This window comes from Thunnus albacares, chromosome 15, assembly GCF_914725855.1.
Source record: "Thunnus albacares chromosome 15, fThuAlb1.1, whole genome shotgun sequence".
Lineage (NCBI taxonomy): Eukaryota > Metazoa > Chordata > Actinopteri > Scombriformes > Scombridae > Thunnus > Thunnus albacares.
The window spans coordinates 19,540,030-19,563,566 of NC_058120.1; the positions used below are offsets into that span (position 1 = coordinate 19,540,030).

General features: G+C 38.8%; 1 protein-coding gene across 3 annotated transcripts; it reads right to left on the reverse strand.

Annotated features, from left to right (window-relative positions):
- On the reverse strand, positions 1 to 23,481 carry LOC122998256 (nardilysin-like). Of its 3 annotated transcripts, none has more exons than XM_044375036.1 (32): positions 23,416 to 23,481; positions 22,582 to 22,776; positions 21,448 to 21,691; positions 20,532 to 20,613; positions 19,501 to 19,654; positions 18,730 to 18,803; positions 18,461 to 18,556; positions 18,157 to 18,279; positions 15,242 to 15,299; positions 14,492 to 14,565; positions 14,003 to 14,072; positions 13,652 to 13,729; positions 12,279 to 12,399; positions 10,695 to 10,753; positions 10,329 to 10,383; positions 10,099 to 10,203; positions 9,515 to 9,638; positions 9,040 to 9,126; positions 8,047 to 8,166; positions 7,868 to 7,919; positions 7,305 to 7,455; positions 4,873 to 5,000; positions 4,442 to 4,604; positions 4,201 to 4,232; positions 3,798 to 3,936; positions 3,624 to 3,671; positions 3,476 to 3,528; positions 2,732 to 2,815; positions 2,389 to 2,479; positions 2,062 to 2,178; positions 1,085 to 1,174; positions 1 to 950 (listed from the first exon to the last, which is right to left on the reverse strand). In XM_044375036.1, exons 2-32 carry the CDS (start codon positions 22,773 to 22,775, stop codon positions 726 to 728), a joined length of 3,291 nt encoding a protein of 1,096 aa, XP_044230971.1. In that variant the 5' UTR covers position 22,776; positions 23,416 to 23,481; the 3' UTR covers positions 1 to 725. The 3 variants fall into 3 exon arrangements, with proteins under 3 accessions (XP_044230971.1, XP_044230968.1, XP_044230970.1); XM_044375033.1 differs by having other exon boundaries at positions 22,582 to 22,810; positions 23,416 to 23,475; XM_044375035.1 differs by lacking the exon at positions 23,416 to 23,481 and adding an exon at positions 22,888 to 23,407 and having other exon boundaries at positions 22,582 to 22,810.
- Between the last annotated feature and the right edge of the window lie 56 nt (positions 23,482 to 23,537).

Genomic DNA, 23,537 nt, shown 5'->3' on the forward strand with positions numbered 1-23,537 from the left:
TTTGAGTTTGAGTGTACTTTTTACTGTGAAGACAACTGAAGAGATTCATGTATGTTTTCTGTAGTCAGTACAGTACATTTTCCATACATTCACTCACCACTCATTGATTTATTTCTTCACCACAGCATGATCCAGGTCAAGCTAACAGCAGCAGCACACACCAGAGCTTGAAATCCAGCACACGATTACTCAAATTCACACATCTGGGGTTCAAAGGACTTGGCATTTCTGCAATCTCTGCACTTTTCACAGTTGATTAGTATTTTCAAATGGCATTAAATTCAGTCTGAGCTCTAACACAAACAGTGGGAAAGACAAGTATTCATGCTTGTATTAGCAGCAGAGCTCGGAGAACCAAATAAATGAGAATTTGATTCAAAGATTTTCAGTCAGTGTGGGATAGAGAAATAGATAGAGCGCTCCCACACTCTCGGTGTTTGAGGATATAAAATAATTGAGTGTGAGAAAGCAGAATAGATGATCACTTAGCTAAAAAAGACTCTATCATCACTTCCAGGCTTTTTGCTTATGCACACTGTGTTGGTAAAATCTAAAGCTGAGCCCCAGAAAAGAGAATCCAGTCCAGAGAGTAGCTGAAGCTGTTTCAACCTTCATTCACCTCCACGTATTAAGTGCCTGCACCTCTAATGAGGCAGAGTCCCCAAATGCGGCTCTGTAAGAGGCAAAGCACAACCATCTGTCTGTCTCACAGTCTGGGCAAGAGTTTATTCAAGTATCTTGTGGTAGGGGAAGAGGGGCAAGCCTTCAATGAAAGCAGGAATGTCCATGATAGCTACGGCAGCAGTCATCTTGGGGGAGGCTGGAAGGAAGGTGAGTTTTGACACCTCGCCATAGGTAGAGCCACTTAAATCGTCCTGTCTGCCCTCTTCTCCTTCTTGTTTTTTACTACCACCCTCCTCATCATTCTCTTCAGGACCAAATCCCACCACCTTAGGTAGACAGAGAGAGTTTTATTTAAATGCAGTGTTTACAGGTGCACAGAAAAGTAAAATAAAAAAGCTGCATATCCCTCTCTTGCTCTACTGAACATCCACAGGCATACAAACATGAAAGCATTGCTTACGTGCACGCTGAGTTTGCGGCTGTTCTGTCCTTGATGTTCGTGGAACCAGGAGACCAGCTCATCCCTGGTTATCTGCTTCAGAGCCTCGATCTGAACACACAGAGACACAAATGGTGTCATCAAATAAAAATGTAACACTCTGTGGTTTAAACTGTAGTTTCAAAGCAAACACTGATTCTGTTTTAAGAAAAATTAGAAACAAAGATTGTTCAACTTACACAATCTAAGAAGTTTGAATGTTGAATAGATTAGTGAAACTTCTTTAATAGTAAATGTTAACATTTGTAATGATAAATTGCTTTAATCTGAAGAGCAAAGATTAACAAGGGGACACTGTAAAATTAGGTCAAGTTTGAGCTGAGGCTCAGTACAAGTTACGTCCACCAGGACAGAGGTTTTACCTCTCTACAGAGCACACTGATAGGTATATGAGTTCCTTTATTACATCAGTTATATCCGTTTTAAACTAAGTGTAATATTCCTTTACCTGTTGTAAATGTGCATAAAATAACCTAAGTGGAAATAGCAAAAAAAAAAAGCAACGATGAAATGCTATGATGCATCAAGTTTAGTGGGGCGAGATCAATTATGTAAAATTATCTTGAGTATGATGGCATAAAGGTGTTACTGTGACAGTGGGCTGTCCCCTGGTTTACATGTATGTTGCTTTCTATAGGTTAATTTTGTGCATATTATATTATAATGTGTATCCATAAGCTGTTCTTCTTGACAACTCTACTAATCTACTCTAGTTGGCAGTATTAGGTTCAAGATTTTGACGTAAGCTGAAATAAGAGTTTATTTTATGTGAATTTGGTGTTCCATATTTGGCTAACCAAAGGTTGACAATAATTTGAGAATGTACTCCCATTGTAACAGAGATAGACTATCCCCATGTGGAAGTAAAAGAATGAATTGTGAGTCAAAACAAGCTTCCTGAGAGCATAAAGAGGAAATATGCATGTATGTATCCTCACCTCTCTATTAAGCCTGTCAAACACATACTGCTGTGTTACCACCTCGGCCCAGTTCCTGTCCACCTCCTCCCCGAGGTGTGTGTCCTCACACTCCTTCAGCTTCACTAAAGCAGTCACCTGTACAAAAACACACATACAGTACATTACAGTTTCTATACACTGCTGATTGTTTGATAAGTTGAAGTGTAACAGCAGATCTGAATGCGCACCTGGTTCTGATGTGTTATTAATCTATGTATATCAGTTATTATGACTTTTCTGTTTTTCTATATCTATGGGAAACTCACAAGCACACAAACGCACAAAATAATACACACAGACACAGACCTGAGTATTAAAGGCCTCCTCAGTAAGCTCATTGAGCGTCTCCCCGAAAGAAGTCAAGAACTCTTCAATCTTTAACTCCACCAGCTCGGTACTGAGAGAGAAAAGTTCAAGTGAGGTAAGAGATATTGTATATTATATATGGGCTATAGGCTGTGTTTGATTCTTTTCTTCATTTATCAGTTCTGCTGGCTTCTCTTTCTGGGGCCACATAGATAAATTGTAGCTTGGGTTTGGGTGAACAACAAGATAAATTATACTTTGGTTTTGGGAAAGCAGTTAAGATAAATCGTATCTTGCTTTTGAGCGAATGAAATGAAAGGTTACAATTGTATTGCAGACTCACTTGAACTTGGTGGCCTGTGTTTCCACGGTGACAGAGAAGCCAAGAATGCCTGAGGTGTTTCTGCAAGTGGGGTAGACATGGTACCTGCAGAAGAGACTTGATTTATTTACTGTGGATAAATGGAAAAACAATTTTCCAATGTAACTGGAGCGAGCTTATGAACATTACTAGCTTGCAAATTTTAGACATGCACAACAAAAATCCTCCAGTCTCCAAACAAGATCTGTTAGTTCTTCTGGAAAGCAAAAATAAAAATCCATATTAAAGACAGAGACATGTGGCGGAGACAGCAAGCACATTTACATAGATCTGTTTTTATACACATTCAAGTTTCAATTTTTGCATAAAATAACCGGAGTGGAATTCGCAAAACTAATTTAAATAAGTCAAACAAAGTCAAAAATAAGTGTTACAGAGTTGGAAAAGTTGGCATATTGGAAAGCAACAATGAAATGCCAGGATGTATCAGATTTAGTGGGACATGATCAGTTATGTAAACTTGATATAATACAAATAAATACAAAAAAGATGTAATACAATATGCTTCACAAAAGATGAATAACATTTACTGTAAATAAATAACAATTAATATTATAGGTGAGGTAAAATATAGTAAACATTTCTAGGTGAAAAGAAGTTTGAAAAGATGAGTTTTAAGGATTTTTCAAGTTTAATGGAAACATGATTCAAATTGTATTTTGCCAAACAAAAGTAAAAAAAAAGCAAACATAATTAGACACCCACCCCAGAGTCTCTTTGGTCCGGAGGAAGTCAAAACAAGGTTCCTCCATGTGCATCTGAAAGAAAATAACAGCTCAGTCAAAGATGGAGGGATAAACAAGTAGACAAACAGAACAAATGGAGAAAGGAGGTAAAACACTTCAGCACTCACCACCAACAGTTCCATCAGTGTGTGTTCCCTCAAGGCCTTGGGGCCAGACTAGATAAAAAAGTGTAGAGAAAGAAAAATAGGAGTGAAATAGCGTGCCTTTAAAAACAAAGGATGTTAAATTGGTAGATATTAAGATATTAAAGAAGTACTGTAGACGTGTTTTTGTGTATGTACCTGGTAGTAAACAGTGACCTCAGAGTTGGCGTCTCCCTTATTGAGTGATTTGACTTTACAAATGTGGTGCTTCAGAGGAAGCTCCACCACTCTGAACATCACCGGCACCTCCACTGGCAGCTTGGAAAACTGCAACTTGCTGCCGGAGGAGAAGAAAGGAGGAGAAAAGGGAGGATGGGAGAAGGGGTGAGAGAATGAAAGAAGTGAGGAGGGACAGAGGAAAGGAAGAAAAAAGAGAGATTAAAAAAAAAAAAACAACAGAGTGGAGCAAGTGAAAGGTGAATCATGGATTCAACAACTGAAGCTAATGCAAATTACTGTGTATGCCAGCTAACAAATCCATTTGATTGTATAGTATTGGTGTTCTCATTACGAAGTGCATTCAGAGTAATAGCTGACTTACTCTGTGACATATTGCAGGAACTCCACTGACTCCTGTGGAGGAAATATAATAAAGGATATTGAACAGGTACAACGTAAGAGAGAGAAAGAGAGAGGAGAAGAAGCGAGCAAAACATGAGGACAATGTCAAGTACACTCATAATCAATTGATGCAAGTACAGACATGAGCATTAACTAATTAGCTAATTTCATTTCATTGTTAATCAATCTACATGTCCATTTATTGACTGCCATCCACTCACAGCGCTGCTGAAATTGCCCTGCACCAGTCCTTCAGCGTACAGCTTAGCCCTGAAGCTCCGGATGAACTCCATCAGCTCATCGCTGGTCAGACCAGCTGTCAGAGCCTGATACTTCTCCACCATGGACCAGCGAGAGTGCTCCAAGATCAACAAACGCACGTCCCTGAGAGAGAGGGGAAAGGATGAGAGGAAGAGGAGGAGGAGGAGGAGTGAAAGAGAGAGAGAGAGAGAGAGAGAGAGAGAGAGAGAGAGAGAGAGAGAGAGAGAGAGAGAGAGAGAGAGAGGAAAAGAGGATAACAAGAGTAGGAGGTTTTTCTATTTAGGGCTGTCACACATTTCACCACTAGAAGGCATCATAGACTTGGAGATGACTTAAGCGGCAGGATGATATTATCTGGGGAAAATAAAGAGATAGAAGGTAAACAACTGACTTGCCGAGTTTCTCAGGTTTAATGAGGATGTTGAAATAGGTTTTCTTGAGCTGCTCCGCGAACATGCTGAAGACATCAGGCGAGACAGAAAAATCAGCCAGGTGATCAATGATGAGGTGGAACAGCAGCTACAGAGAGAAATGAGAGAGAAAGAAAAGCAGAAGAGATGGAAAATCATCATTATTATGTCTCCAAAATAAAAAACAAACCCCAACATACGTGTGTGTGTGTGTGTGTGTGTGTGATGTTTATGTGACAATGCATATACAGTATATGAGTAATTTTACTCAGATTAGCTGTTAAAGTTTCTATGTGTGGAATTTTTATGTGCATCATTCTAATTGATCTAAAGGTTTTTGTTTATAGAAAAAGAAATTTCTTGTGAAAATCCACTAAGTCTTGTAATAATAATTTTACCACTGGATGACTTTAAATATTCTTTAAACATTAAATACTATAAGAATATACTGTATATATCAATGGAGGCTTGTCCATAGACGCAGAGGAGGTTGATCCTCCTCTATTTTTTGAGAGGCAAAAGGGAGATCAAAATATAAAAAAGAATATTTGGTTGAAATAAACCATTACAAATCTCAGTGTTATTTATAAAAGTATTTTTTCTCTCTTCTTTAGAAAAAATCCATTACTGAAATTCTGTTTAAAATGCTTCAACAACGACACCTGCAGGGCGGGAGGATAAAGAGCAGTGTGTGTGAACGCAATTGGTGGAGGTGGAGTGGGGGACAGAGGAGGACGGGTGCCTGCTGTCCTCCGCATGGCGGGATCTCTTACATTGGACTCAATGTATTTCATTTTTTTTCATGCTAATCTGTGATTGGCCATGACACGTAAACCTCCAAAGGAGGCTGTCCTTCCTAACCAATCAACAACCAGAATGCAATATTGACATCGAGTTGGTCCAATGATAGTTTCCAGAATTCCGGTCTGGCTGTTTGCTTCTGACCGTTTCTTTAGTTTGTTTTTAAGCTGATCGTAGTTGATCTGTGATCTGTACGGATCGCTCCCCACTATATTTCTGTATACCAAGAAAATATATAGGAAACACATGTAAATCATGTGATATGTTGTCTGTTTTTGATGAGAACATAAATTTGTTGTCACAATAGAACAGTGCTATAAATTTGAATTTCACTTTGTTGGTAAAATGACACATTTGATCCACTCCATGGCTAAAATGAGCACTTCTTTGTTTAGATAAAATATGTATATGCTAAATGTATTTAAAGAAGCAGCCTTTTCACCACTCAAGCAAACTGTTTTATTGGCGTATAAAATTGCCCCCCACCCCTCCGATTTCATTAGGTGGGGGACAATGATATAGTTTGATGCGGTTTGTTGTAAGATTCCATGTTGGTTTTCCTCCTGTCCTCCCTAATTTTTTGAGTCACCAGTCGCCACTGATACATATATATAAATATAAATATAAATATATATATATATATATATATATATATATACCGTATATATATATAAATATATATAAATATATATAAATATATATAAATATATATATATATATATATATATATAAATATATAAATAAGATATAAATATAAATATATATATATATATATATATATATATATATATATAAATATAAATATAAATATATATATATATATATATATATATATATATATATATATATATATATATATATATATATATATATATATATATATATATATATATATATATATAAATTTAATAGTGGGAACTACTTTTTAATAAGGCATACTTATTAGAAACAAATTGTTTGTACGTTGTCTTGACTGGCTTTAATATTGATGAATGAATCTTGTACTGACCTATGTGACATTTAATAACTTGTCTTGTCTTGTCTTTTTATTACACTCCATTAAGAAATTATTTAGTACCCATTAACAAAGCTATTGGTAACAACTTATAGACTTTTTAAAAGTATTAATTTTTATAGAGCCATACCAAACAGTTATATACAACGTACAAAATGTGATCAATGGTTACTTAAAGAAATTATGACAATAAAGTGAAATGTAGTGTTATGGAGTAGATTTTAAGTAGGAAAGTAATTTAATAGCTTTTAATCAGTGTGAAAGGATTTTAAATTTGTCACTTTATTGCCTCAATTCTATTAAGTTCGGTCTACTCAATATCACGCCTCCTTGTTGGCTTGATATTTAAATATTGCAATTTTAATATAGCCAAGAGTCAAATTAAAGTCAGAGTGATGACAAGACAAAAACAAACTTTTACATACACTATGGACTTCTCTGATGCACATTTTGGATATGAAATGCCTTGAAATAACATTTACTACTTAGTGTGTGAGCCATATATTGTCAGAGAGATCCCGTATGTTGTTTGTGTGGATGTGTATGCTTATGTATCAATATCTGCATGTGTACCATCTTCCAGATGCATTTACTCACAGGTAGCTTGTGGTTAAAGCCTTTAACCTTGATGACCAAGCCATGCTCACCGGCCACTAGTTTATACTCCAGCTGGGCCACTTCAGCCTCATAGGCCGGCTCTGCCAGGTAGTGGCACAGGATATTGACCAGAAGGTCAAACAAGACCACACTGGGAGAGAGGGAAGAGAGGAGGAAGGATAAAGGGAGAGATAAAAGAGGTGGAAGAAAAGGAAAAAGGTGAGAAAGACGAGAAGGAAAACAGGAAGCAGGAAAGTGAACAAAGTGAAAGGATGGAGAGATGGAGGAAATGAGAGAGAGGGTGAAAGACATGAGGGAACAACAGAGAAAGACAAGAAACAAAGGAGAAAGCGATGAATAAGATAAAAAGTGAAGAGTAGAGGATGGAGGACGGATAGAGGAATGATGGCAAAAGAGGGAAAAAGGGAGGAAAATAGTGAAGAGGAGAAACCACACAAAAGGAAAAAGAGTGAGGGATGGCAGAAAAGCAAGAAATGTTAATGAATTTTAAAGCAGGAAAACAAACACTATTTTCTGAAGGTCATACTTGAGTCTGAACTCACTTCTTAGCAGATTGCTGGATTACAGGAGAGATTATGTGGAATCTGATGTAGGCTGCAACAGGAGAAAGGACAAACAGTGTCAACATCTCCCTGATGATATTTAATGTCCTTCTGGAAACATCTTGCATGCTCAATGATGCACACAGTAAAAGCAGTCACTGTCACACACACACACACACCTTTAGGGATTTTGAATTTGCTGTCCTTCTTGTACCACAGGCAGCCCATGTCGCTGTCGGCTATCCGGACAGGATAGTCTGTGTCCGGGCAGTCAGAGGGCTTCAGGGTGAAGTCAGTGGCTGAGCAAAATGCACATAAACAATAAAAAAATATCATTCCACTTGGTCCGATCTCATAAATAATGTGTGAGTTTCAAAAATTCAGTATGTCCAGTTTGGGAAAAACATACAACCACTTGTCAACACAGAGGAAGATGTCACCCGCTCCAAATAAATGATTCAGGAACTCTTGGGAAAATAAGTGAAGACGCATAGTTTCTCCACGTTTTTTCAAAATTGGCCATACCGTTCTGTCGCCTTCCAAAATGTATAGACGATCACGGTGCCAAAATGCATTAGCCCTGAAAGTTTGGTCAGAATTGCACCAGCATTGCAGAGATGTCTGAGATATGATTAAAAAATCCTCACATTTAATTGATGTAGCTCAATATACATTAAAATAGGTTTGGTTATACAAATGTAGACCAGCAAAGACAGAACCGTAATTACGTGAGGACCAGCGAGTTCACCAAAAAAAAAGTTGGTGAGTGCTGTAATCATTACTGTGGTGTTGGGAAGTGAAAAAATCACAGACATGTGTGCTCCTGATGGGATTAAAATCAGTGACCAGCGCAGTAATATAGAAATCACCCCACCTCCCCTTGAGAAATAAATCCCCTCTGAATGGGGCTTAAGATATAAAGGATAAGTTAACAATGAATAAGAACATCTCCATTAGATCAGTGACTTAACAATGAACTGCCAAATAGGCAACTGTTCCTCCGAGTTTGGTCGATATATCTGAGTACTGCATTTGTTGGACGGATGAATGGAGAGCAAAAGTACAAACTACTGGACCACGTCTTGTTCATGACCATTTCATTGGACACTTTTCAGATACTTGCAGCAGTTTTGGGCAACAACAACCAACTTTTTAAAAGTTTATTCACCCACCGATGAACTTGTTCTCAGCGGGAAGGTGGAGGTCACTGTTTAGCTCCACATTTCCTGTCCAACGCTCCATCCACTCCTGCTGGATGTCTGTGTGAAGGAGGAAAAAAACAGGACAGATACAATTAAATTTCCATTTAATTGTGAATATTTTAAGTTATATATTTTAAACCATGAGTAAAAGTCTAAAAGAGATTTGCGGTTTGCATTTATAATTTGAATGAGGAGCTTAAACCCTTCATTTTATTGAAAATGAAATATTTGTTTTGTAAATTTTTGCTTCAAATGCTGTTCCAACACTATTGTTTGCCATCTAAAAGACAGAGATAAATGCTGGCATTTATGCTGCTGGCTGCCTGCATTATATCAGGGTGAATATCACTGCACAAGGGGGGAAAAAAAAGACATTGTATTCACTGAATGCCTACATTGTGCGAAGGAGCTGTTACACTGAAAACAAGCACACACAGAAACACACCCTCCATGCTGTATTGTGTGCCAAACCACTTCTCCCTGAGGGGACACTGGCCCTCGTGTTCTGGTGACAACAGCATCAGGTTGGACTTCTCAGGGGTGAGGAGGGACAGAGCTGCACTGATCACCTACACACACACAAACACACAAACACACACGCACGCACATACATACAGGCAAATAAAGTCAACTTTTCAGCAAGTGAGGAGAGCAAATTTTGTTTTCTCAGTTGCTAAATTACTTGTTTATGTGAGAACGGTTTTAGCTGTCAATCACAGTAAGAGGCAGAAAATCTGAGCAGAAGATACTTTCATCACAGAAAATGCAAAGCCACAATTAGACTTAAATTTTTGATGCAAAGTAATATCCACCAATCAGAGACTATACCAACTCTAACAAATATATTTCTGACACCAAACTTCTACTAAGGTGTATAAATCATCAACATATCAGACAGGAAATACATCTATATTTTTCTTTTTTCAAGTGACCTAATTCATTAATACCCTTTTTCAATCTAAAAAAGGAAGTTTTAGAATAAAATCCTGAACTGGTTCACTCCCCTGAACCCTGAACGAATTAACTTACTTCTGGATTAAAGTCAAACATCAGCTGATCTCCTGTTAGGAAATCTTCTTTCGGGAACAGCTGCATGTTCTCACAAATGTCCTCCACGTACTCTATAGGGTCAATCTGAGAAAGAGGAAATCAAATATAGCTTTTAACCTCCCAGTTACACTTATAAAAACACAATATTGAATCACTTTTTTATCCAAAAAGCATCTAACACAGCAGCACATGAATATATAGATTCTTACCTGCTCCTGATAGTGAAACTCATTCGCTTCAATCTTCTGAATCTCTTCATATATTCTGAATGCATGACCAAACAGACAGAATAATTACCCTTATTCATCCAAGACAGAAGCTCATCAACGCTCAGATTAAGGAACACAACAAAAACATCAACAATAAAGCTATTAATATATAATTGAAGAAACAAATACCCATTAACCTATCAATAACCTGTGTAATGTCACAGTTATTACTTCCAATCTTACTGTGTACTAAAAAGCCACACAGACAGAATATAGAGGTTGTGTTTGATTATAAAAGCATTTTTTTTGTAGCTAATGTGCCTCTGTTGTGCCTTTTTATGAGACTGCGTGTGTGAGCGACAGCACCTTTGCTGTGGTCCGAGCGTCTGCAGCATCTTCAGGTACTGGAACACCAGGTGAGTCACCTGTGAAAAACCCACAGACGCACAGAGATTAGACAGTATGACATGAAAAAGCTTGAGCCTAAATGAGTCATTACCACATTCATTTGTTGGTAAAATCCCTCTTTGTTACTAGAAATGACAGAGTTTATGTGAAATGTATTGTTGATTTTGATAAACCATAACAATTACACTGATGTCAGAAAGAGGCAGCCAATCATGTTCACTAAGATTATTTGATTACAGTTATTACACTGAGCTATGACAATTCATTTGGAAAAGATGTTTTCATTAGAAAAACTGAAGAGACAGTAATGCGTGTCTTTATTCGCCCCCCGTTTAGAGATTCAAGCATGTAAATGAAAATGTCACCTCTGCTTTTGTGAATAAAGAGGAATAATCATTAACTGTGAACAAAGGAATCCTCAGTCCTGACCAATCTGTTTTTAAGAGAGAGAATACAGGCCAACACAGGCCTTTCATAATTGCTGTGCATGCAACAGAAAATAGGCAACTCTGAACAGTTCCCTGAGGTTATTCAACTCTAAAATGGTAAACCTTTGGTACTTTAGGGTACATTTAGTTGTTTTCTTATGGTTTTTTGTAATGATTAGTCATTTTTTATGTATTCTAATATGTTTAGGTTCTCTTGAATTGTAAACCTTTGGCAACTGGCTCTTTTGTATGCTGTGTTAAATGCTGTCCTTTCTGTCCTCTACTATGAGTGCACTTAAACAAGTTCCTAACAATGTTTGTTGTAACTGCAATTAAGTTAAGTAGCATTTTTCCGAGGTGCAAGTGCAGAGTTCTTTTGTTGTGTTTCCATCACCAGTTTCATATTGCAGAGACTTGCTGTGTGTCGAATGGGAGGAGATGACCGTCAATCTACCAGAACCTACTGGATTCTCTTTATAAGTGACATCATTTTATTCATAGGGTATATTTAAAAACACATTTTAACTGTATTAACTTATATATGACTTAATTGGAGCACTGTGTGCCACACTTGACTGCAGTTTGTGTCCTGCACTGTGTTTCAGAAAATTAGCACCCTGTGATCCAAACAACTCCAGGTTCATCCTCTCTGAGACGCAAGGGATGAAGTGCTCTAGATTACAAAAAACTATGTCCTCAAGGCCGCTGCGGCATTTATACAGTAGTTTTCAATTTGTTGACTGAAACATTTTCCATTAAAAACTTAAGATTAGAAAACAATCCTGTTGAATGATCACCAACTGCCTCCCTGGTTAACACAAGAGTTGTTATAGCAACTGATCACACAGATTGCTTTCTTGAAATTACCTGTTGTATTACTGAAAACAGAGACAAATAGGCCGGCTGGGTATATCTAAGTTACACTGCTACCAGGCTCTGCTGAACGAACAGTCAAGTATGTCAACATTCAACAACTGATGATATGAATGATATACCTATAAATCAGAGATGAATGTGTACACTGTTAAATATTTTTACATGTTTTTCTCTGCTTAGGCCTGAGTCTGTGTTTCACTATATCAAGAATACAATAAAAAAAAAAAGAAAAAGATACCTGATAGAAGTTTTGGAAACCTTCGTCAGTGAGGGTGATGGAGATGGAGAAGATGGAGTAGGTGGTGTTTTGGTCAAAGCCAGTTTCACTGTTGCCTCCAAACAAAGCCAGAGCCCAGCACCTACAATCACACACACACACACACACACACAAAAACACACAAACATAAATTAACATTGATTTAAAAACAGGACTGCTGGATGATTCACTTGCTGCAATAGGCTGGAAAAGAGAAAGCACATTAAGTGTTGAAATATGAGCAGGGCAGTAAGTAGAAAATGTGTCACTTCATGTTTCTAGATTGCAGACCATTTCACAAATGCTTTTGTGTTCCCGTTGGGACAGTCGGCTCAGCTTTAAAAACGCCAGAATGAATAAATAAGATGCGATTATTGTGTTCGTCCTGCCACGCAGCAGCCATCGCTTTTTATTCATTTAAAGAATGAAAAACAACTTGAAGACGTTTGAAACTTTCTTGAGTCGGGCAATCCATCACAGTGAACGTCGTATCTGCTTTTATCTGTATAAAGGCATGTTTCTGTTGTGTGTTGATGCCCTTTAAAACCTTTTCACTCAAGTAGAAATGATGTTCACTGTGATGGATCACATCAAGCAAGTTTTAAATATCTGAATGTTTTCATACTGGACTGAACTGAAAACCAGTAGTAGGAAAAGCATGACAAAAACAATGTATAGTATAATTTTTTTAAATGATATACAGATGTAGAGTATAATCTCTTGTATAGTAAATACACTGAAAAAACACCGATATGCTCCTTTAAACTTTGCGACAGCCAATTGGTGGCGTCCCAGACACATGTGCGGGCAGACCATTCCCAGATTTCAGTGATGGGGAAAATAATGGCCCAATTTGAAACCAGCCTCTCAGCCCCTGATGTTGAAATTGTCTGAACTCAATAAAAACAACCACTCTATTGCCTCAGCAGTTTGTTTCAAATGGGAATTGAGACTGAGTACACTCAAATCTCACTGTTGTCATTTATCAACACATGAAAATAGCAGACACAGTAAACAGGAATATTCTATCAAATGCTCAAAGTGGTGCTGATGGTAAAGGGACTGTTGGATGGGCTCTTGGTATTGTGGGACTATAGGGTTTGGTGAATCACTTTGCCACTTATCAACAAGAGGCTGAAATGCTCTTGTAAAACCACATCCAGGGATGAGAATGTATGAATCACATTGACAAGTGGGCTGGCAAAGTGTATAGTTTGAAGATTGGGCTCAAACACTCAGGGCTCCCTCTGAGCTTGAAAAAGCTCATGTATACCGAGCAAATTGAAGACCTTTTAATTGGGTTTTGGAGTACCCTCGAAACAGAAAAACAAACAGACAGAGGCAATAACACTCACTTCTTCCTGAGCACTGAGAGGATGCTTCCTGTGCCTTCATGGCCAATCAGCCACGAGATGTAGTGGAGAGGCTTCACTCTGAAAAGAGGAGGGATGAACATGAAAAGGAGAAACAAAAAAACATTGATGCAATCCCTCTACAATCATGCTATCTTTTGGCTTGTCTAATTCTATGTTTATATGAAGAGGCACCACTCTGGAGGAAGGAGACAGGGACATGGAAAAAAGAGAAAGAAACACATTTTATGCAATTTCTCTAAAGTCTGGTTCAGCCTGTTATGAACCATCTAAATCTGCCTGTATGTGCCTTGTGCCACGTGCTGTATATCTATTGCATTGTCATTAGCTCACCTGTAGTGTTTCTCCTGTGGGGGAAGAGCCCAGGTGATGTTCAAAGCGTGAACTTTCCTAACAGGAACGACTGCAAACACACAAACACAAAAGTTAGTGAGTGTTAGGATTCATACTGCTGCTGGATTCTATTTCCTCCTAACCTTTTTTTTTTTGCTTGTGATCCATTAAAACCAAGCTACATCTTATCAGTCTGCATATGTTTACAGATTGTGTGCATTTCAACCACAGGCTAACATTTCCTTCTCAGATTGTTTTATTTGAACACTTTTTAGAGCCCTGAGGGGACAAAATTATCCAGTAATTCATAAGAAAAAAAGCACAAATTAGATGAAAGCCTGAAAAAATAAACCTTTCTTTTCTGTTTTTACAATCCTTTAAACCATCATACAACCCCTATGATTTATTTTGTGACCCCCAGATTGGGAACCACTGTTCAGAGTACCCCAGATGTGTTCAATATTCAGAGATTCACAGTAAGATGGATACCTCTGTAGAGCTTGTTGAAAGCTGATGTATCAAAGGGATCCGGCATATCGGAGAAATCTGGCTTGGGGAGGCCACTGTAGACAAAAAAAAAACAGAATCATGAAAGGCAACAGTCATGATATTTTATTAATTAACACCAATTAAACAATAATATACCACAGAGAAAATAATATTTTTGTTGTAATTACACTGAAGGGATACATGAAAAGCTGCTAGCAGAAGTTTGCAGATGACTGTCTCCACTTATTGTTTACATTTCACAAAAACAGCATGTTGTTGCTGCTAGGTGTAACTCTAAAAATCTTGATTTTCACTTGATGAGAATAAATTAACTTAATCTAAAAGGAGCTGAAGGAGCCTGAGAAGATTTTATAAGCTCATAGATGGGAGAATTTTTTAATCAACCCATACAGGAGCGTGTAATCCTTTAATTGAAATCATTAAAACCTGGAGGTTAACTGTGATATGCATGTCGATGCTGTCGCAATGACTCATAACGCAAACAGAGGTGGATATCTGTAAGAAAACACGACTTCAGCTTGACTTTAGGGAGAAATGATCCCTTTCAGGTGTGCAGTGTTGAGAAAAAAAAAGGTTGAGATGAAGAGAGGTACAAAAAAAAAGCAGAAAAAGAAACAGAGGAAGGCTTGACATTTACATTTGAGCTCAATCTTGAAAGATATTCAGACTAAATCTATATCACAACGGCACCTCCTCTCAGTGAACGAGTGCCTCTTCTTCAATACTTACTTGTTAGGCACCTTGCTGAAGATCTCTCTCACCCACTCCTCCAGAGTGTCCAGTTTCTCTAAAGGACAGACCGAGTGAAGGAGGATAAATTAGAACTCAAGTGTGTCTCAATAATTCAAGCTGAAAACTCAGATTTACAGACTCCGAGGAGAATATTTGTTTCAGAGCACCTGTGGTGTTGAGTAAAACTTAAGTTTCGACTACAGTTTTACCCCTTGGAGGCCCAACTCATCAACTGTTTTAATATTATAGATTACAGTTGAATTCACATGTATGATTATGCAGTTAACATATAGCAGCACTTTCTTTCTAAACAAATGAACATGAATGTTGAAAATATACACCTGGTTTACTATTGTTTTCTCGTTACTAATGTAAACAAAACAATAAAAAAAAAAAAAACACTACAATGTCAATTAAGCTGTTGTATAGTGTGAGCCTGTGCATATATTTAAAAAAATGTTAGTCTACGTGGGTGTGATAGGAGGTTCCAGTTGTGTATTTACTTTGGTGATGCAGAAATCCTTTTTGTTTATTTGTATTTGCATAGATTTCTGGTACCATGTATGATTGGCATTTTGGCTCTACCAGCCATAGACGACAGCATTAAAACACGAGTCTTGCCGATAAAACATTAACTTATATATGACTCAAATGGGCTGTTATATCAGTTTAGCGTGGGGCAGCTGCTCCGCAGGTGTGCTTGATTTGACTGTAACTGCAGTAACCGGGCCGAGATGAGCCTCCTGAATTTGCACCCAAAATGCTATCAAAACTTTCATTTGCAGTTTCCACCACAGCGTCCATGGTCATCGACCGAGAAAGAGGCAGAAAAAAGGTGCATGCACAGCTAAAGCAACCCAAATAACAATCACTCTGACAAAACACTCAATGCAGAGTGAAAAACGAGAGACATCCGCAGATAGAAACAGATGAAAGAGCAGGAAGAATTAACAGATGTTTAGAAAACTTATAATTAGAATAAAAACAAGTTCTCTTTTAAATCAAACATAGAACAAACAAACAAAGATATGAGTGGAAAGTATTGTTATTGCAACTGTGTTTATAACCTTTTTTCTGACTCAAACGCACCATGTCATGTGATATGCTATTTCAGGACACTTTACCAGCAAATATTTCTGGGACCACTACAGAAAAATGCAGGTGAACATTTAATATCCAGGAATTCACATTATCGACACTATCACTGACTATAGCTATAACACAAACAAAAAAAACAACTTCACACATAGACCATACACAGTTTGTACAGCTTTATGCTAGGTTCTGACCCAGTCTTGTTTCTGCAATAAACATTCAGTAGTTCAGCATATTTACACTGTAATTCTATATAGTAGTTTAATTGTAAATGGTGGAGTCCTCCCTCCTCATGCAGGATTCAAATTACACACACACACACACACACACACACACACACACACAGAACTGCAACGATTAGTTGGTTAGTCCATTAGTCGATCGACAGAAAATTAGTCAGCAGTTTTGATAATCAAATAATCATTTAAGCAATGTTTTGTTGTTTTTTTTTAACAAATATTAACTGGTTCCAGCTTCCCAAATGTGGATATTATCTAATTTTCATACTCTTCTATGATAACAAACCTATTATCTTTACATCTTGAAGAGTAACCATGGGCTCTGGGAACTTGGGATGGACATTTTTCACAATTTACTGACATTTTATGAACCACACAAAGAATCAATTAATCAAGAAAATAATTGGTGGATTAATCGACAATGAAAATAATCGTTAGTTGCAGCCCGACACACAGGGGATTCACAGAAAATGCTGCATGCATGTTTTTCCACTCTTACTGTTCATCATTTTATCTCACTGATAAAAGCCTCTCTGTTTACTGAGCGCATACATTGATACTTATCAATACTATCAACACATAGTGGGCATCAATATGATCAGTAGCATCAACTGGATTGGCACAAAAAAATCTATGTATTACAGGATTCATCTCATGTCAGATCACACTTTGGAAACATAAACACTCCTCTTTGTGCTTGTATTCTTTGCCTGCGAAACTGTTCCTGATTCTGTCCTGCGTGCAGCGTGAGATCAGATCGTGTTTGCTCACAGCATGGTGGAAAAAGGCCAGTTATTGACTTTATTCTTTAACAAAACGTCACACAATGAATCCTCTCTGCAAGTTGTGTGGCTGTATTGTAACCAGATTCAGGAGTTTATTCTCTGCATTTCTGACAGAGTAGCTGGCTAAGGCGAGCGGTGGATACACATGTCATTTGGAGCAAAACTCTGGCATCTGGATTATTAAAAACATATACTGTTACTACCAGTAATGACAGCTTTAAAAGAATACAGTAAAACCTCCAGTCGGAAAACAAACATTGCTTTTATCAATATCGCTTTTAAAGCTTAAATGCCTCATTATTTTCCCACTAAAATGCGGGTTATATAAAATGTTTGTGTAAAATGTTAAACTTTCACAGTGGTTGATTTTCTAGGTGAAGACAGCGTTTATCAAAGGTGTCAACAGGAAGCAATTCAACTGTTTCATAAGGAGCTTTTTTTTTTCCTCAGCACAAATGTCAACACTAGTCATCATTTGACTTCTATGCAACAGTTAATTAGCTGTGTGATATTTTCTGTGAAACCTTGAAAAAACGTGTTACATAATTTGTATCTGGCTTTGTTTTGAGAAATATGGCAATTTGAGTTGATTCGTGAACGATTACAGCCGGCTGAGCATGGATGAAGTGAATCCTTATTAGAGCTGCGACTACTGATTGTTTTAATTGTTCATTAATCTACAGATTGCTTTTTCAATTAATCAATTCATTAGATGTATGAAATTAGTGAAATCAATTAAATTTCTGTCAATCTAGTTCTTGATATATAATAAATGGATATAGATTTTCCTGACCTTTTGACTGCACTGCCAGAGTCATATAGTGGGCAGAGTAGTGTTTCTTCCAGAAGGCACGCAGCCGCTTATAGACATTGATCTTCTTCTTCTTTGGCTCATGCTTCAGTGTCTCCGCATTCCCTGGTAATGTCACAATTCAACAGGAATATTAAACACTGCAGGTAATTTGTATACAAATGCCTGGATATCAGGAAGAAAGGAAACTTGCCGTCTGTCTCGGTGCTCCTGTTTACTATTGCTGAACATACCCCAAGGAGGCCCTATGTGTATTGTGTCCCAGCGGTTATGTTTACCAACTCACCCCAGCAGAACTTGCCCATAGGGTGTCCAGGTTTGGCCAGACTGCCAAACAGCATCTCTTTCCTGTGGGAGTCCGACGGCTTAGCCAGCTGGTACTCTGATAGACAGAAGGAGAGACAGAAAACCTTGAGACGATGAAAGAAAGACGGCGATCGATGATGTGCAAAAGGGATGCGTGAGGAGAACACAGCGATTGTGGCTGATGGAAAGTTTAACTCCGAGTACAATGGCTGAAATTTAACTTCACAGCACAGAGGCACCGAGACTCACCGCTGTCAACGGCCTCCACCTCCCTATCGATGGCGTCTCGGATCATCAGGGGGCAGATGAAGAACTGAGCCCACCTAAGAGGGGGACAAGAAAGAGAGGCCATAATCAGGGGCCACATACCAGCCAGAGAGAAAGAAAGAGAAAGGACACAGGTCAGACAGAAACAATCAGATGTAGACTGATACAGAACACAGACAAGAGCAGAATGGCAACTGATTGAGCGTGAAACGTTTGTCTGAGTCTCTCACACAACAGGAATCAGTTTCTCCAGTGGTTTGTTAGTTCAAACTTCATGGAAGTTATACTACAGCTTGTGATGCTACAGTGACTTCCTGTTTACATGGTTGACTGCTTTTGAGTGAACCACGCAACAGATTTTTCCCAGCAACCAATTTACACATTGCTTAACTAGCCGAGACATTTCTTAAGTTTTAATGGTACAAACCAATTTTGTTAATCACTAGTTTGATAACGAGCTAGTAGTTACTAAGAAAGACAATCTTGACCTTGTGTGTCAGTGACCAAAAGGGTAAAAGTTGAGGACATGAGTGTATTTCATCTGTACATAACACAATACCAGGACAAGGCTTTGTGTCCAAGTAGTTATCATCTCTCAGCTGGTATGTAATAACTGTTTTAATGTTTTATCACATTTATTTTCTCCTTTTCCCATTACTGTGTTTTTGTATTTATCTGTAAGTCATGATACTTTAGAAGTCCACTTCTTCAGAGCCGCTGCTCCGACAACAAAACCCTCTGATCCTTCCTCACCTGTCAAGAGCCTCTTTGAAGCTTTTCCTCTGGACGTCGAACTGGAAGACAGTTCTCTCGCAGTCGGTGGAGGCGTTGTCACTCCCCCCGTGCTTCTTGAGGAAAGCATCAAAGCCGTTTTCAGAGGGGTACTTCTCACTGCCCATAAACACCACTGGGACATTGCGAAAAAAAGAGTGGGGGAGTACAGAAAAGGAGGGGAGAGATTGTAAATCAAAATATAAAGATCCACAACTGCTACTTGGTGATGTACCTTGGCCAAACACAGATAGCATGGCAATATATTTCCAGCCAAGCAAGAATGGAATGGGATAGCTTTTTTTAGATATAGCCTTAAAGAAAAGCTCTAAATATCGTTGTAAAAATTTGGTGTCAGTTTTGATGACAGTCTGTAAAAATGAGCAAGTGCTTCTTTTCAGACCGGCTGTTCAGGAACTATGTTCCCACAATCACATCAGTAGAGGAGACGGATATAACAATTTCCCCACTGACAGTAGCATCAATAAAGCGGAATCCAATTCGGAAGATTTGTTGCATTTCAAGAGAAAGTCTTGCGTTTTTTTGGCTGGAGGAACCTCTTGCTGTCTTACACACACTGAATGCAACAAGTTCATGCCCATTCTCTGTTGCTTGGCGAAGGGTATTTTGTGGAAATGTCAGAAATTATTAAATGAAGTAGAAGTAGACAACACAGGCTAAAGAAAAGAGGGTACCCTCGATAATCAAAATAACAAAGTAACTACTGTAATATGTAAATTGGTTTGCTCGTCCTCAGGTTTCTCTCTTTTTTCCCCCACTTTAAAGAGTTTTTGTCTTGTTCAACTCAAGGGTCTGAGGATAGATGGAGGCTGTCATATGTTGACCAGATTATAAAGTCCTCTGAGACAATTTGTGATTTGGGGCTACATGAATCAAATGCACTTGACTTGACTGGTGATAGAAAACAATGTAAGTGAATCCAGGGGTTAATTAACCCTTGAACAAATAACGATGAGAAAAAATGACTTGAACCTCTTTGGTAAATTACTCACTGTGTTCCAGAAAGTGGGCGAGACCTGGGAGGTCACTGGGGTCACTGAAGCTGCCCACTCCAACACACAGGGCTGCTGCAGACTGGCACACACACAATAAAGTCACGTTCAAGTCTTGCAATGCACTCACAAGATTTTAGGTACAGTTTGTGTATTTTTAACTATGCTAGCAGCGTGGCGCTAGGGATGACAATGTTGGTCGATCTGTCCGTCCACCACCTCGGTTCAGACTGAAAATCTTAACAATCATTACATGGATTGCCATGACATTTACACAGACATTCATGGTCCCCAGAGCATTTAGTTCACACATTCATGTCCCCTTTAGGATGAATTATAACAAACTGATCATCCTGATTTTTCATTTAGTGCCATCATCAGGCCAGTTAGGATAGTGAACATGGTACACATGCTAGCATTGTCATTGTGAGCATGTTAGCATGCTGATGTGAGAGTTCAGCTCAAAGCGCTGCTGTCCCAAAGTACAGCCTCACAGAGCTGCTAGTATGGCTGTAGACTCTTAGTCTTGTCTAAAATATGTTTGGGTTATTTTTGCCTTTGATAATTTGACAGTATAGAGGAGACAGGACATAAAGGGATACAGGAGAGAGGACTTTTAACAAAAGTCCTCTCTCCTGAATCCCCTTACGGCAGGACTCGAATTGGGGATGTTGTAGTTACATGGTCAGCGTTTTTGCCAGCCGGACGCCCTGTGAAGTTTGTCTATTTAACAGTACAATAGTTTCCTGTTTAAATAGTGCTGTCAGTCCTAAATAAGTGTCATTTATTTCGACTGCCCAGATATTGGATTTCAGCTCATATTTCTTCAGTTTCAACATGACTTAACTTCTCTTCTTCCTCTCCTGTTACACTTAATAGACACAGGAGACCTCCACATTACACGTCACTGTGATACCTGTTTCTCTGCATTTCCCCTCTTCTTTTTCCCCTCCATGTCGTCGTCTTCATCATCATCATCACTGCCCTTCTCATCGTCGTCGTCCTCAGACTCGTCCTCCGATTCCTCTCCAGATTCATCTTCTTCCTCCTCTTCCTCTTCGCCTTCCTCCTCTGAGTCCTCATCATCTGATGCTGCTGCTGCTGGACCGCTGTAGTCTGAGATGAGCAGAGCTCGCAGCCCGTTGCCCAGCACGACGTACCTGAGGGGAGTCAAAGTCAAAGGTGAAACAGCACACGGAGGTTGAAGACACAGTGCTGCTCATTTCATTGTCTTATTTTGAACAAGCTGTTAACTCAAATGTCTCCTAGCAAACTGCATCTTATACCCTTTGAGACTTTCTTGTTTTGTGCTTCCTCGCAGCAATTTCTGTACGCCCCACAGAGGCCTGAGGCACTGGTGTGTGCTTATAGCATGAAATCGTCCCACCGAACTACAATACAGAACAATAATGTTGCACAGAGGTGGAACAGAGGCTCATTTTTGGATCTGGGTTAGTGGATCTGGGTCATTTCCTCAGCACTTTAATGCTCACAAATACAAGAAAAGAGTATCCTCAGATGTATTTCATTGCACATACAATCATATTAATAACAATGAGTGAGAATAACTGCAGAATAGAGGAAATTAATGATGTAACAGGAAAGCAATTCATAATTTAAATACTTGGGAGGATGGAAACATCTCAGGAATTGGAAAAGGATTTGTTTTCAAGTGTCTTAAAACATTAGTCAGGTGGCCATATGAACAGTGAAACAGTTTTACTTGCTGTAATCATTCTTCCAGATCATACTAATCCTACTAAATCATCCTTTTTGTGCTACCAAAGAGGAAATTATGTTCTAAAAAGACTGTAACTTAAGAAAGTGCCCTGTTTATATGCCTCATATCAACTTCAAATAAACTTTAAAATGTATTTTTGATACCTGTAGTTTTTGTCCCCTATCTCTTTTATTGGCAGTGATCTTTGTATGGACAGGAGGAATGATTACAGCAGGCAGAAATGTCAGTGCACATAAATGTATGTGAGTATTAATAAGACAGACTTGGAAAAAAAGTGAACCTCTCCTTTAACTTGGAAGTATGTTTTACCTGTATTGTTTGGGATCACTTGGTGACTTGATGATCTCGCTGTCTCCAGAATTGTCCTCTCCTCCTCCTGTGTCCCCTGCAGCCAGGCTCTCCTCCCGGCGCACCGGGTCTGGGTCCTCTGCTGAGGCCCCTGCTTGGACCGAGCCTAAAGAATCCGACGCCGGGGCGTTTCTGGATTTGTTCGTCTGCGGCATCCTTAGCAGAGATGATGAGACTTTGGCACTGCGGGCTGACAGCAAGGCGCGACCATAAACAACTGGACAGCTCGCTGTCACCGGTAATTTACTCCTCAGCACAGCAACACACCTTGTCAGCCTGCACACAGCTATGATGAAGACCCTAACTGACAGACGTGTATGGCAAAACTGAAAGCCCAAAAACCAGTAAAACCAACACGGATTTACCAAGACCTAGAGGCCTATAGGTTTGAACCTGAACTGTGACACACACCAGCCAGCGCCCACAATACAGCTATTCACACAGGCTGTCTGGTGGTTTCGCCCTATTCAGCTGGATGTCAGCTAAAATGTGACCCAGCCGGAGCACCACAACAAAACCTGAAGCTCTCGTCTACAAGCAAGACGACAACACATGAACCACAGAAGTCTATAAAAACAGCCAAGAAGAAATTAAACACTCTCCTTTACATACAGAGAAAGATAAACCCATATGAGTGCTACAGGCTACCAGAATTTTTTGTCAACATATTAAAATTATTCTTTAAAAAAAAAGCTTTAGCGGGTTCAGTTAGCTAATAGTTTCTTTCGAGGAAAAGCCAAAACGAAACTTTTACAAGTTGTTACTGAAGCCGGTGCATCAACAATGTATCCATACCTTCCTCCCTGCTGACAGCAGAAGGGGCCTCAGCATATGTGCATACGAGTGTCTGCCCAACAAACAGCGCTCTGATTCGCTGAGAAGTTTGGGCACTTCATTATAGCGCCCTCTGATTGGTT

Bases quoted from the DNA above. Each gene is read 5' to 3' on its own strand.
- LOC122998256 (XM_044375036.1), bottom strand. From the start codon at position 22,775: ATGCCGCAGACGAACAAATCCAGAAACGCCCCGGCGTCGGATTCTTTA. The intron at 14,566-15,241 runs GTAAGTATTGAA...TTTTGTCTACAG, and splicing joins TTCAGCAAGGTGCCTAACAA to TGGCCTCCCCAAGCCAGATT. The intron at 1,175-2,061 runs GTGAGGATACAT...CTGTGTGTTCAG, and splicing joins TTGACAGGCTTAATAGAGAG to ATCGAGGCTCTGAAGCAGAT.